The sequence below is a fragment of the Narcine bancroftii genome, chromosome 5 (assembly GCF_036971445.1).
Source record: "Narcine bancroftii isolate sNarBan1 chromosome 5, sNarBan1.hap1, whole genome shotgun sequence".
Classification (NCBI taxonomy): Eukaryota; Metazoa; Chordata; class Chondrichthyes; order Torpediniformes; family Narcinidae; genus Narcine; species Narcine bancroftii.
Window position 1 is genome coordinate 82638894 of NC_091473.1, and position 14622 is coordinate 82653515.

General features: G+C 38.2%; 1 protein-coding gene across 3 annotated transcripts in view; it reads right to left on the minus strand.

Moving 5' to 3' along the window:
• LOC138763628 (doublesex- and mab-3-related transcription factor 1-like) overlaps positions 1 to 14622 on the minus strand; it is a 28904-nt gene that overhangs the window by 12578 nt on the left and 1704 nt on the right. For 2 of the 3 annotated variants that reach the window (XM_069938106.1, XM_069938105.1), the window contains 2 exons: positions 12303 to 12571; positions 616 to 763 (listed from right to left, as the gene is read on the minus strand). In XM_069938106.1, the coding sequence (XP_069794207.1) occupies positions 616 to 763; positions 12303 to 12571 (417 nt within the window). The remainder of the gene's footprint in view (positions 1 to 615; positions 764 to 12302; positions 12572 to 14622) is intronic. The other variant, XM_069938107.1, reaches the window with a different exon arrangement.

The window sequence follows — 14622 nt, forward strand, 5'->3', positions numbered from 1 at the left end:
GGCTGAATGTTTTCTCCCAAGGCGTTGTGCGTTGCTTCCGAGAACATTCACTTTGACAATTTTAAACTCTTATTTAGATTTTTATTTAAAACCTTATTTACCTCAAATTTATTTATTTCCTCAAGGACTTTTTTTCACTGGTTGTTTGAGTTTCCAGCTGGTTGAATGCTGGATAATAGGGATTTTACTGTGTTTCTTTTCTCATGGATGACCAAATGAAGGTAATTCTCCCTGTTTTATAGATGCACTTGCTTATTTCACTGTAGTTTAGGTTTCACATTTCGACTCCCTGAATGTATCAATTAAAAAGAACCCCAATTTAATCCAAAAGGTGGTGTGTTTTTTTGTAGCATCTTTTATTGTGCAACAGAAAAATAGGCTAGAGAATTCATGCACCTAAAAGCATTAGCTGGGAGTAGGATCCATTTTGGACTGATTTATCTTCCCTCTGGTCAAATTCCCATCTAATAATGCAACTCCACGTTCTCAGAGAACCCATCATATATGCATTCATATATCCAGGCATTACCAGAGATAGGAAAATGGGCAGAAACAAAAAAAATCAACATGGTTCTGTATCTGTGAAACTGCTGAATGCATTTCCCAAATTCTCACCTGCAGTTACCTCAATTTCACCAGAAGTTTCATTCACCCTTGGTGTCATGAGTGGGGGCATATAAGGAGGTCCCGGGAACAATCTTGAACCAAGAAATTGACCTGATGAGTAATAAGATGAATGCAGTCCACAAGCATTATCTCGCATCTGTGAGCAAGGAAGTAAATCTGTCAATGGAAGGAGATGACTGGGAAAATAAATGAAATGAAACAGATTTTTAAAAATTATTACTGTAACTACAGTGAAATAAACCTCTTTCATGCACCCTTCCACCCTCAGTAGAACTGGGTGGTAAAATATTTTTCCACAGCTGAAATAAGTTCTAATCCAGCATTGTACAAGATGTTCCCCAATTTGGCATACAATTGTCAATGATCAAAGACTCTTAGCATAGGAATTTGAAAATATTACATTAACATAGTACAGGGTAATGAGTCCGAAGTTGAGATGCATTTTATTACTGCATTGCAGAGAGAAGCCTCAGTATGTAAATCATCCTATGCTGATAGGAATTTAACTTTGTTAGGTCCTACCAATAGTTCCCAGAGTAGAAAAATCACCATTCTAGCAGTTGCACCAGCATAAATAAAAAGTTGTAACTCAATTGTGTTTTGTGTATGTTCTGATGTACTATACAAACCATGAAAAATATTACAAAACTGTGATAATCACATATAAAATGATTGATCTATGGAGCATTGTTGAGGTTAGTGCAGTACACAAAAATGCGGGAGAAACTTAACAGGTCATGCAGCATCCTTGGGAAGTGAAACATTTCAGGCCTGAGCACTTCATCCGGAATATCGAGAGGTTAGCCTTTGAATTGATCATGGATCTATCTTTGCTGCTGTTTATAATTTTCATACTATATTGACAGCTTTAGTTCTGGGCACTTTAACTTGTATTTTTCTTGATAAAAGTAGATTGTCTTTATTCAATGTGTTCATGCTATTGGAAATAGAAGCAGTTAATCAATTCTCCTCACCTTTATTGTCTAAGAGGTGACAGAACTGTTTAGCTTTAATCAACTGACTATATCAGATAAAATTATTCAGTTAAAACCTCTTTTTTTGAGAGGTCCTATGTTAAAGGTCCACAAGATGGAAAGCTGAAAATGGTTTCTGAGAAAGTGAGCATAAATAATTGTTTTGCCCAGTGATGAAAGGGAACTTCTGGTTATGTTCCTTCGTCATAGGAAAGAAGTGAGTACATATCCATAACTAAGCTTAAAGTCCTGCTCTACTTGGGAAACAACTGATAAACTTTATGACTATACCTTCACATCATAATGTTCCTATTCTAAAGTTATTGGCAATTACTGAATAGTTAAGAAAATTTGTTATTTTTTTTTAAAAAAGAATGTATAAAATAATTTACAAGGACAGCTTCTTTCCCAGTGCCATCAGATTCCTGAATAATCAATGAACTTTACTTTTCATGCACTTAATTTTAAGTTTTTATAGTAATGTCATAAGATGGTTATATGAATGTTTGCTCGATGACGCTGCCGCAAAACACTGAATTTCATGACTTGTTCATGCAAAAAGTTCAGATTCTGATCTTTCTGTTCAATTGATGTTATAATTAACACTGCCTATAGCTTCTCAGTTAATATTCGGAATGGGGAATGAAGCGATACATTGTTCACTGCAAGTGTATATGATAATATATTGGTTTATTTAAAGCCTGTAAAAGGGCATTTTTCATAAGAAAATATGTCTGGGGATATTATAAACATGGATTCCAATTAATAAACAAAGCCATATTCTGAGAGGATTATGAGAAATGCAAGGATTCGATATTTAAGGAAAAAACATTAGTCGTTGCATCCCCACAAGTTTTAGTTCAAGTTATTAACCACAATGCAGTGATAAAGTTGGGGGTCAATAATTGGTCAACAATGGAGTACCCAAGCAGCGTAAAATATTGCAAAGGTTGAGATTTACTGTTATTCAGTGTGTAGGAGAACACTCCATTAAAATGAGAATAGAGTTTGAATGTATTGATCTTCATAAGTTTGTAGCTGGTAGGCTTGGTCCCCTTTTTTCTAAATTTCCAGTTATTACCTGAATTAACAATTACTTTTTTCCTCCTTCTCAAAGTCAAAGAAATGAATGGATTGAAACAAGAAGACTTATTTATTCTAGATACCGCAGAATTAATAAAAAAGGCAATGCTGCTGGAGATGCTGTAAAGCAGCACTAGTGCTGCTGCAGACCTGGGAGAGCAGGGAGCAGAGTCACAGTGCTGCTCCACAGCGTCCTACTGCCCGGCCATGATTCCAACAGCTCAGTACAGGCTTTAAACAGACAGCTAGAGGAATTGAAGGAACAACTGCCATTGAGAAAGAAAAGACTGGGAGATAACTCTACACGAAGGTGATTATGGCAGCCGGAAAGCAAGGGGCTCATTGCTGAAAGACCCACACAGGCTGTGGGACTGCTGGCAACTTGCGGTCAAAGGACTCACAAGAGACTGCGGGCTGCTGGAAATTGGCTCATTGGAACCAGGTATCGGAACTGGGATTCAAAAGGGTGCTGAGGCCAAGAAAGATTCTGGAGAGCCTTGGGTGCTGAAACCTTTCCTTTCTTATTTAAATGTTTTCCAACACACAGGATTCCAACAGAATTTCTATATAATTGGTCAACTATAGAGCCCGCCGAAAGACAGTATGATAACTTGCTTAAAGGGTGGCAGAGATTCTGGGGGGTATGGTGTAGCAGGTCGAGCAACTGCGTGGTTAGATGGGCTGAATCGCCACCCCAGTTGTTTGACACAAGATGGCACGGGCCCCCCTTCACTTCTGAGGAGAAGCCTGTGGTTGATGACACACGTTGCACGGGGACAGCACCGCTTCCGTGTTGTGTGCACTGGACAGGGAGTGGTGCCGCGATGTGCTGACATCACTTCCTAAAGCCAGCGTTCCCCCCCCCCACAGGAAGTGGGCAGTCTCCTCGAGCAGTGTGAGGAATTCAAAATAAAGTCCAATTACTGGTTCACCTCGTACCGTGTGGATGTCTCTCATTTCAGTAGTGCTTCCGTTAGCAGATGCTACAATTCCTCTGTTTAGTTCTTGTGATCACTTTCTCAATTCTTTAAGTTTGTAATGTATTATACTTAAGTTATGTTGATTAATTTATTGTCTACATTTATCTTCAGAACTCCTCCTTTGAAGATCCTTTTCCAAAGCCATATTTCTTTTTCTAATTGATCTATCTCTTTCATATACTCCTTTTTGATTTTAGAAGTAAAACTTGTAATTTTCCCTCTCAGATACACTTTCAGTGCATCCCATATTACAAACTTATCATTCACAGAGTTCATGTTTGTATCACAAAACGTCTGAATTTATCTTCTAGTAAAATCACAAAAATGTGTCCTTTTTGGTAATAATGGATTCAGTCTCCATCTATAAACCAATTTCTCTTTATCGGGCAATGCAATTATCATTATAAAGGCAAATAATCAGACAAAATTCTCACTTTATATTCCGCTTCAAGAATCCTACCTTGCATCTGTGCTGAAATTAGAAATAAATCAATTCTAGAATAAGAATTATGCCTACTCGAATAAAAAGAAGAATCCTTTTTCTCTAGGATGAATTCTCCTCCATGCATCTATTAAATTCAAATTCTTAATTAATACCAATATAGCCTTTGCCAATTTAGCTCTTGTCACTCCTCTAGTAGATCTGTCTAAAAATGGATCCAAACAAAAGTTAAAATCTCATCCTATAAAAATATTTTCATGTGAATCTGCTAGATTAAGAAATGTTTCTTGAATAAATTTCTCATCATCAACAGTAGGGGCATACAAATTCAGAAGTGTCCATAATTCCGAATATATTTGACAGTATACCTTCACATATCTCCCTGCAGTGTCAGTCACAAGATTTTGAATTTTAATTGGAAAATTCTTTTTCATCAAATTGCCAAACCTCTTGCCTTAGAATTGAACAAAGAAACCACAATATACCCAACCCAGTCTCTTTTAATTTCAAAAGTTATTTTCCAACTAAATTAGTTTCTTGAAGAAAAGCCAAGTTAGTTCCCATTTTCTTAATATATGTTAATACTTTCTTTCTCTTCACCATCCTGTTTAACCCATTAACATTAAAATTTACAATTTTCACTGTATTACTCATCTTAATAACCATATTCAGTCCCTTTAGTATTACTTCCTCCACCTGTGAATCTCCTCCTCTTAACTCCATTACTGAATGTCTGATGTGTCGATGCACACTTCCTCCACCAATCCAAGTAAAGAAAACAGATGAACAATTAAAGGATATATATTCCAAAGTTTATAACTATATATAGACAAAGTAAGACTCCACCCCCCCCCACCTAACAAGTATTGTTTGAGTAATACACAACACTACCTCCCTCTATTTTCCAGGCTGTGTCCAAAGTCACAAAAACACACATGATCCAATAGCAGTTAGGAACACATCTCTCCCATTCCCCCACCCCCAAACCCCTTGGTAGATATACTATATGATCTTTAATCATTTAATTCGTAAATTAAAAACTTTCCAAAATCTACAAAGAGAGAATAATCATTATTCTGAATTATTCAGTCCTACAGAGCGGTTAGAAAAAAAATGTTTAGTCCATCTAAGACACAGTAGCAACAATTGAGTTTCTTATTCTTCATTCCACCTGTGCTCTTGGAATACCTTGCATAAATTCTTCTGCTTGTACAAAATTGAAAAATAATTCATTTGACCTCCAGGCAGGAAAGTCTTCAAGGTTGCAGGATGATGCAGTATAAATCGATATCCTTTTTCCCCAAAGAGCCTTCTTATCTAGATTACTTTCTCTTCTTCTCTTTAATAGATTTGCACTTATATCAGAGTAGAACAAAACTTCTTTATATTCAAGCAAGCCTTTCCTTGTTCTTGCCCCTTCTGCTGGAAGGCTCAAGATCGTCTCTCTGTCTGTGACTGTGGACATTAACACAGACCGCGGGTTCTGATTTGGAAGTGGTTTTCTTCTAAGAGCTCAATAGGGTATTCAAAATTCAGCACTCCCAAAACATCAGGAATCAATTTTTTTGAAAAGAAAAATTGGAACTTACTCCTTCTTTAAGACCCACTATTTTAATATTATTTTTTCCACTGAAATTTTCCAATATGTCTACTTTCTGTTGAAGCTTTTGATTTTCCATCATTGAAGCAGAAGTAATGTCTTCCACTGTTACTCTATCAACATGTTGTATTTCTTCCTGCATCTTCTTTATTTTCCCATCCAACTTATCTAACTTTCTCTTCATTTTATTCACTACATCCAAAACTCTGTTTATTTCCCTTTTCATTCCTTGAAGTTCTCTTAATAATTCAATGTTGCTTATATCCTCTATTTTTACTTTTTAAAATCTTAACTTCATTCAATACCTCCTCTTCATGTTGTTGTTCTTCATCTTCTTCGCTACAAGACTCTTGTGAGCCCGATTCCTCCTCTTCCGACACTGTAGCTGAAGGCCCTGACTTCTCGGGCATGTGCAGTGTACTTCTGGGTTCTTCCCCGACACCATATCTCTGCTGCTGTGGACGAGTGACGTTGGTAGGTGGCCCTTCTATAGATTCACTCACCCAGGGAACAGCTCGAACGCTTGCTCCCTGCTTCAAACTCAATGTAGGACTCAAATCTCTTCTAGTCTTCTCTTCACATCCGGCTCTGGTTGCAGATTTTTTCTTTTCTTGGAGGCGTTTTAAAATATTATTTCAACGTTTAAATATACTTCAAAAAAAAATTATTCTAAAACATTACTTATTTAGTCCTTTTATACTAATTTACCAGGAGGGTCAGATTTCTACATCCTCACCCGACAGCATTATGTGACATTTCCCCCCACACCCCTGTTAAAAGTTTTCCAATCATATCAAAGGTTTGGAACTGGAGTTCATGTTGCCAATGAATTGACCAGGAATCAGTGAGGCTGCAGAGGCTGCCTGAGTGCTGGAGGCGAATTGACAAACACTCAGTGTTTCTGAAGGGACTCTCTTTTGCTCCCTTTTTCTCTGATTACACTGGACAACGAAGATTTTGCTTCCTGAACACTTTTGGGCATATTTTATGGATATTGGACTGCAGATCATGAAAATCGCCTTAAAAATTTCCTATCACATACATTTTTTGAGATGTATCCTATTTTTGTGATTTCCTGTCATATCTTAAGACCCCTTTAAGAATACAAAAGCACGAAGTGCAACATGTCATTGAAAATTCATTTTCTGCATTCGCTCGTGGTCTTCCTCCCTGGTCTTGGTACAGTCAGTGACAAACAAGGTGAAAGGTTTCACCAGGACATTGCAACTCATGAAAATGTTGTAATGCACGTCGAAAGAACCAAGGACTTGTTGATCCAAACCAAGGCTTTTATTAACTAAAAGACTGGAGCACATCACAAGTAGGTCAACCAGTCCAGAATGACCTGGTCTGGCTAGGAGCAATCCTTTAAGACCTGCCAGTAGGTGTGGCTACACTCTCAGCCAATCACAGTCATCCTACACAACCATCTGTACATATGTACATATGGTGATTGAATCTGTACTATCACAAAAGTGGTATCAGGGCAACTGAAATTCATCGACGCTGGCCGACTATTGTTGGACACTGACAGCTGCTGAGTACAAATGAAAATCAGCAGTAAAATATTTTTAGGTCAGTTGAACTAACGCAATGTGTCAGCATCATTATGCGATTAAAATGCTAAATTCAATAAAAGTTAATTTAATGTTTCTCCAACTTCCTCCGTGATACAGCAAATCTAAAATTGTCTTCGTGTTCAACTTGAAGTTGTCTATTATTCTGTCCAAATTTTTTTATATTGAAATGTCTTAAGTGCTACCTGTTAACTATTGATTAGCATAGATGTTTATAAACATTAGTACAAAAAAGTTAGGAGGGCTGTTCACAAAAAAAATGCCAAGAAGTATCACATACTGATCACAACTTGCAACTGCACTGAGGCAAGGAATTATGATTTTTAAAGATGTGAATGTTTAGATTAATATTAATATAAATGTGTGCTTTATAATTGCAATGAACATTAACTTTGAAAAGATGACAGGTCTTTAACAACACACCTGTAGATCTTTTCATGTTTTGCGCTTGAAACTTCAGGTTAAATGGAATTCTCCATTGAGATCTATTCCAACATCCACACTGAGGCCAGATGCTGCCAATGCCACAGAAAAGAAGAGGTTGGAAGAAATTAAATAAAAATAGATAAGGAGAAACTTGTGAGTACTCAAAGTGGAATAGTTACCTAGTCCAATCAGAAGCAGCCAAGGAAATAGAATGGATGCAGCAGGAACTTGGACTACATTTCAATTCTCCTTAAATTTCAAAGTAATGAAAAAGGTTTGGAAATTTAAAATGTTAAATTATTTTCAAAGATGAGAGGAATAAACCATATGCCAGTTTAATCCAAGATGAGAAACCTAAAATGGCAATAATCCAGGGCAAATTTAATTTGCAGGTTTCAGTACCAAAAAGGGCAACAGTAACAGGCCTCAACAACTATCACCCAGTGGCAATGATTTGAGTGTCTAGTTTTGGAACATATCATAGCATACGTCCCAGAGACACTGGACCCATTTAATTCACCTACAGAAAGAACCGTTCCACTGACAATGTTATAACCTTGTCCCTCCATTCCGTCCTGACCCACCTGGAGAATGATGCTTCATACGACAGCCTGCTGTTCACTGATTTCAGCTCGCCATTTGATATAATCTTACCCCAGATGCTGATGGAGAAGTTGTCCTTGCTGGGACTCATCATCTCTTTGTAACTGGATTCTGGACTTCCTAACTGAAAGACCATAGTCTGTTCAGGTTTACAGCAGAACATCAAGCAATGTCATTCTGAGGACTGGCACAACTCAGGGCTAAGTGCTCAGCCTGCTCCTTTTTACACCACTGACCCATTACTGCAACAGAGTCAATCAAGTTTACAGATGATACCACAGTAGTTGGTCTCATCAGGAACAATGATGAGTCAAAATACAGAGAAGAGATGAAAAATCTTGTGAAATGGTGCAAGAATAGCAACTTGTTTCAATGTGGATAAAAAAAAGCAGATGAATGTGGACTTCAGGAGGACCAGAGACGACCACCCTCCTTACATATTAATAGTGCGATACTGGATAAAGTGGAGAACACCAAGTGCTTCAGAGTCCACTTAAGAAGTTATGGGTTGGCACAACATTATTGGCCAGAGGGCCTGTACTGTGCTGTAATATTCTATTTTCTAAGTGACCTATACTGGATATACAACAGCTCCTCACTTGTTAGGAAGGCACAACAGTGACTGCACTTCCTTAGAAAGCTGAAGGGGGCATTGTCAATTTTTTTTACAGAAGCTCTACTGAGATCATTCTGGTTGGCTGCATCACAATGTGGCAAGGTTGTTGTTGAGAATTGGTTCGGAAGTTCATCTACAAGACAATAAAAGTGGCAGGGAGGATCACTGGGGTCCCCTTGTCTCCCCCCCTCCCCCCCACATCAATACGATTTACCAGAATCATTTTGTCGAAGAAAACTTGCAGTGAGGACCCCTACTACCCTGCATACAGCATCTTCCAGCTACACCTGTCAAGAAAGAGTTCATAGGAATATCAGAGCCAGAACCACCACGCTGAGAAACAGCTTCTTCCCATGGGGACTGAGAATGCTAAACAACTGTCTGAGACCCTACTGTTTATTAATAATATTTATTTTAATATATGTAGATATGCCCTGTGTATATGTAGCATTTGTCTGTATGTGTGTTTGCTCTGTTTTGTACCATGGACCAGGACGTTGTTTTGTTGGGTTGTACTGTGTAACAATATTAATATTTGGGGAGAATTTATAAGATTTAGAACAGATCTTATTTGAAAGACTGAAGAATTCATATTGCAGGATCTCTGGAGAATATAAGCACCTTTCACAATAGGTGTTAACTGAATTGATGTCATAAAATGCTTGACCATTGTCTTGCTGGAGTCATGCTGTCTATCAGTACCTTTTCTGCAAAGTGCTCATAGAAAGGTCACTCCTGGATTTTGTTTATCTAACAACAGATGGGAGCAGAAGAAAGATCTCCTGTTGTTTTGCTCAGAGTTGAGTTAACAGCTCAGTCAGTCAGTGTGTGGGACACTGACAAATAACTGAAAAGTGCAATCCAGGGAAAACTGTTTGAAACTGATGAAAGCAAGTTCCAGAGCAGTAGATGGCTGGAAGTGCTATCTGTCTGATGTTTCTCTTGAAATAAAGCAAGGAATGGAACTCTGTGGTAGCTTGAAGAAAGAGGTTACCATCTAGAAGACCCTGATGGGGCAAGTTTCTTCAGCGAGACCCTGAGGTGACTAGTGGTGGTACCTCAGTTGTGGAAATCCTGGAGCAACAAATACCTCTCTCTGCAAAGCCTACAAGAACCTTCCTGAGCGGTAAACATTTACCTTTCAAGCACCAAGCCTGGTGAACTTTATACATGTTAAATTCTGTGCACAGTATGGTGTTGCTTGCAACCAGAGAACTTGGAAGAAGGAGAAGTGAGATTGAACTGTGAACCAAAGAACTTTTCTTGAATTTACACACACATTGCATACAATTGCGCTTAGAATTAGAAGGGGGTTAATTTGGGTTAGTTAAGTATAGAGTTAAGTTAATGTTTGATTCTATTTTCATGTTTAAAGTTGATTAAAAATAACTTTAGTTTTAAAAGCCACTTGTCTTGGTGAATGTCTATTGCTGCTGGGTTTTGGGGTCCTTTGGGCTCGTAACAACTGGTACAACCGGATAACAAATAAACTTGAACTTCTCTAGGAAAAATTGATGTAAATAAATGGAAGATTTATTTATACAAATTATGTTTGGCCAGCTTGGCTGTATTTTTTTAAAATTTAATAAGAGTTGTGGTCCATGGCAATGTAGTTAATATTCAGCATATGAATTTTAAAAATATGTTTTACAAAATTACATTTGATTTCAAAATTGAAACCCATGAAGTAAAATGTTAATTGCCATTTTGATGTGAAATTGCCCAAGAAACAAATTAAAGAGAGCAATGATGAATGGTTGTTTTTATTATTGAGGAATGTCAATAACCAAGGGACAAATACATTATACTGTATATTTGGCAATAGATCCAGTCAGTTATATATAGTTAAACAAGAAAGTTTGCAGATGCTGTTATTGTGGTTTAATACAAAAAAGTGCTAATGAAACTCAGCAGGTCAAGCAGTGTCCATAGGAAGCAAAGATATTTAACAAATGTTTCTGGCCTGAGCCCTTCATCAAGGAATGAGGGGAAAAAACAGGCAGTCGCCTGTATAAAGGTGAGGAAAGTAGGGGCAGGAGGAACAGCACAGGTCCACAGGTAAGAGGCCATAGTACGGAAAGGAGGGGAGAAGAAACAAACTTGAGAAATGATAGTGGGAAGGATTAGCTCTCTAAATGGAGAAGTGGTGGGGAGTTGCTGGAGGAAAGAAGACTTGGGGGGCGGGGGGAACACGGAATATTAGGTGCTGTTCCTCCAATTTGCAGGTGGCTTCAGTTTGGCAGTGCACGAGGCTATGGACAGCATGTCGGTGTGGGATTAGGGCATGGAATTAAAATGTGTGGCCATTGTTAGGTCCCCGCTATGGCAGCGGGCAGAGCAAAAGTGCTCAATGAAATGATCTCCCAGCCTGCGTCCAGTCTCTCTAATGTAGAGAAGGCCACAATGGGAGCACTGGATGCAGTAGGAAACCCCTTCAAATTCACAAGTGAAGTGTTGCTGGAAGGACTGTTGGAACACCCAATCATGGTGACGGAGGAGGTGTGGGAGCAAGTGTAGCATTTCATGCAGTCACAGGGGTAGGCACCAAGGGAGTGATGAATGGGAAGGGATGAGTGGACAAAGGAGACCAAAGGGGGAAATTAGTAAAAAGCTTCTATCCCTCTGTCTCCTTTCCTCCAGCTCCCCAGCCTCTTCCCTCTCTGTTCAGAGAGCTAACTCATCCCCACATCATTTTTCAGCTTCATTCTCTTCTGCGCTCCCACCCATATCCACCCATGACCTCTTGACTGTGGACCTATGCTCCTCCCTCCTGCCCATTCTTCCCTCCTCCCTTCACTTTCTATTCAAGCGCCTGCATATGCTTCTTGCTCATACCTTGATGAAGGGCTTATGCCCGAAATGTTGGTTATAGATCTTTGCTTCCTCCGAAGGCTGTGTGACCTGCTTGTGTACTTTTCTGCAATAAATAATAGCCAATTGTATGTTGTCCTGGTTGAAGTAGATTCGTTAGAAATTTTCACACTGGAATTGGATACACACTTAAAGGGGGAAATGGGAGCTCTGCAGGGAAAGAGCAAAATGTCAAAAATATAAATTCTGGAAAAACTCAGTTTTGGCTGCTTCTGTGATAAGAGAAACAGTTACCATCTCAGCTCTGAGACCCTTTGTCAGATCCACAGTTTCAAAAAATCCTTTTGTCTCGAGGCATTCTGTCATGTTGGAAGGATAATATGTTCAGAAGTACAATCAGTTGGATTTCATGCACTAAGGAAATTATTAAACAGAGTGTATCACATTCTAAAATTAAAATATTACATCAATGTCTTTTACATTTGGAAACATAAAACATATTACAGCATATAATTAAAAGTAGACTCATCATTGAATCATTTTTATTGCTTTTAATAACTTACCAACATTGGGTTTGGATGGAATGCTCCAAGACTTCCCTGAACTGGCCTGAAGCCCGAGGAATACATCCCAGCTGCCATAGGACCTCCCTTGTAGCCTGTCTGATTCATTGGAAAACCCATGGAGAAGGGATGATAACTATACACACTGCTGCAGTATCCTGTATATAGCTTTGGTGGCAAGATGTTCGGGTAAAAGCCACTGCTCACCAAATTCCTGTCAGCTTGCTCTTTACTGGCAGTAGCAACCTCTTGGTATAGGCCAGGATAATCTAAATGTGGAAAAAGATTTCCCACAATTAATCAACCAACACAAATCCAAAACAAAAAAACAAAGCAAATAAACTAAGCTGTAAAATTTAAAAGGAATGAAGGCTTTGGCATACATCTATCTTAGTTATATTGATCCTGGCTTTAATGGATGCAAAATTGAAAGGAATTCCCAATCCTTTTCAATTCTTAGTTGGAAACTACACGAATGGATTTGGAGGAAACAAGGGGAAGCTTGTCTTCTGAGATTAAATTTATTTAAAGAGCTTGTTTGAGCTCCCTGACTTGGTTCGCTTAAGTGGTACTGGAATCCACCCATGAGCAGGTAACAGGAGATATTCATTGGAAGTTGGGTGATATTTTGAGAATCCTAAAACTATTTTCTGTGCTAATGCTCATATCTTAATCCTGTAATAAAGGTCTCCAACTTTCTTCTCCAAGCTGCTCCATAAATCTGTTGATAAGCTCTCCTCTCTCTAACTTTTGATCTTGTTTGCTTTTCCCCAAACTCTTCCTATCACTTTAGTAATACATGCACACCTCTTTTGCAAAATGCTCAGCTATATATTTATTTTGCATCATCCCGTCATCCTTTCCAAAAGCTGTAAGCTTGATCTCCTCCTTTAATATTCTCCACAATCACTGTTTTGACCACCTGCCGTATGTATTTCTTTGCCATTCAACCCACTCTTTCTATTACACATCTGAAGTGCTTTGAGATGCTCTTATACATCAGAGTATATAATGGAAAGTTGTCAACATGGTCCTCAAATCTCAAGAATGTAAAAATATCAGAACAACTGAACTGTAGGGGTGTGATTGATCTGGGCAGTGCAGAGTTGTATGATCCAAAAGAAACAAAGACATTATAGAATCTTTTGGAATGTTCATACATATTTTGTGGCTTCCAGTGTAGTCAGTACAAGTATTTACAAAAAGTGGTAGCTGCAATCTGCAATGTGGCATGATCTGTTTCAACAATGTTGCCTGAGACATAAATTTTGACTAGGACATTAATCTCATAGGATCTTTTATGTTTATCTGATAAAGAAATCAGACTCTTAGACTGATATTTCAGATGAATATTGCCTCTCAGCATTTTCAAGAGGAGCAGTCTGAGTTTTCAAGTACATAACTTAGGATGGAAAAGAAATGTTAAGCACAATATGTTTCCCTGGGGTTTTTCTTTAGTGGATCAGTTCATTAGAGACAATATCACAAGGGGAAAAAAATTCAATTGGAGCAAAAAGATATCCATTCTGTTTATGTATATTTCTGCCCTTCAACTGTGTAATTTCCTAAAGCTAATGATCATTAACATACAAATGGACTTTGTCTCAGGACTATTCTGCACTGAAATGCTGGTAGTTTGACTCTTGGCCCCTAACCAAATAGCTTAATTTGGATCCTATCTGTTGACTAGTTATGAAGCCCCTACTTGAAATAGTGACAAGTATATTATGCGCGTGCCAGCCTTTCCTTGGGTTCAAATCAAGCTCACAGCTAAACCAGAGAATCACTGCCCAGTAGGAATCAAAATCTTCAGGATTTGTGCCGTAATGGTTGTGTCATTGTGTCCCAATGTTTAGAAGAAACACCAATACAACACATCTTAGTATTTGCGACTTTGAGAACACAGTGCCACTCAATGGTTGTCTATTTGACGTTTAGCGTTTTTTGACCGTTTGGCAAACGATACAAGTATTAGTTTCTTGTTTCTTCGGATTTTTTTTTCACCCTCAGGTGCTTCAGAATATTTTCTCACAGCGTGGGTTCACAAAAACTTTGTTACAACATAGAACAAAGTGTGCAGAAACAACCAAGTCAGAGGGGAACTACCTGATATTCCCTGCCGGGAATTAAACAGCCATCACTCACAAGGAAAAACGAGGTGATCTGACTGTAAATAGCAACAATTATAAATAATTCCGTACTTGGAAAGTGAGAACAAAAAAATCTTGCTGTAGTTGAAACGTTTTTTTAACGTTACATCAGCAAATATACCAGAAGTTATAAAAATGTTTATAAAAAGTTCAAAGCCTCAAATGTAACG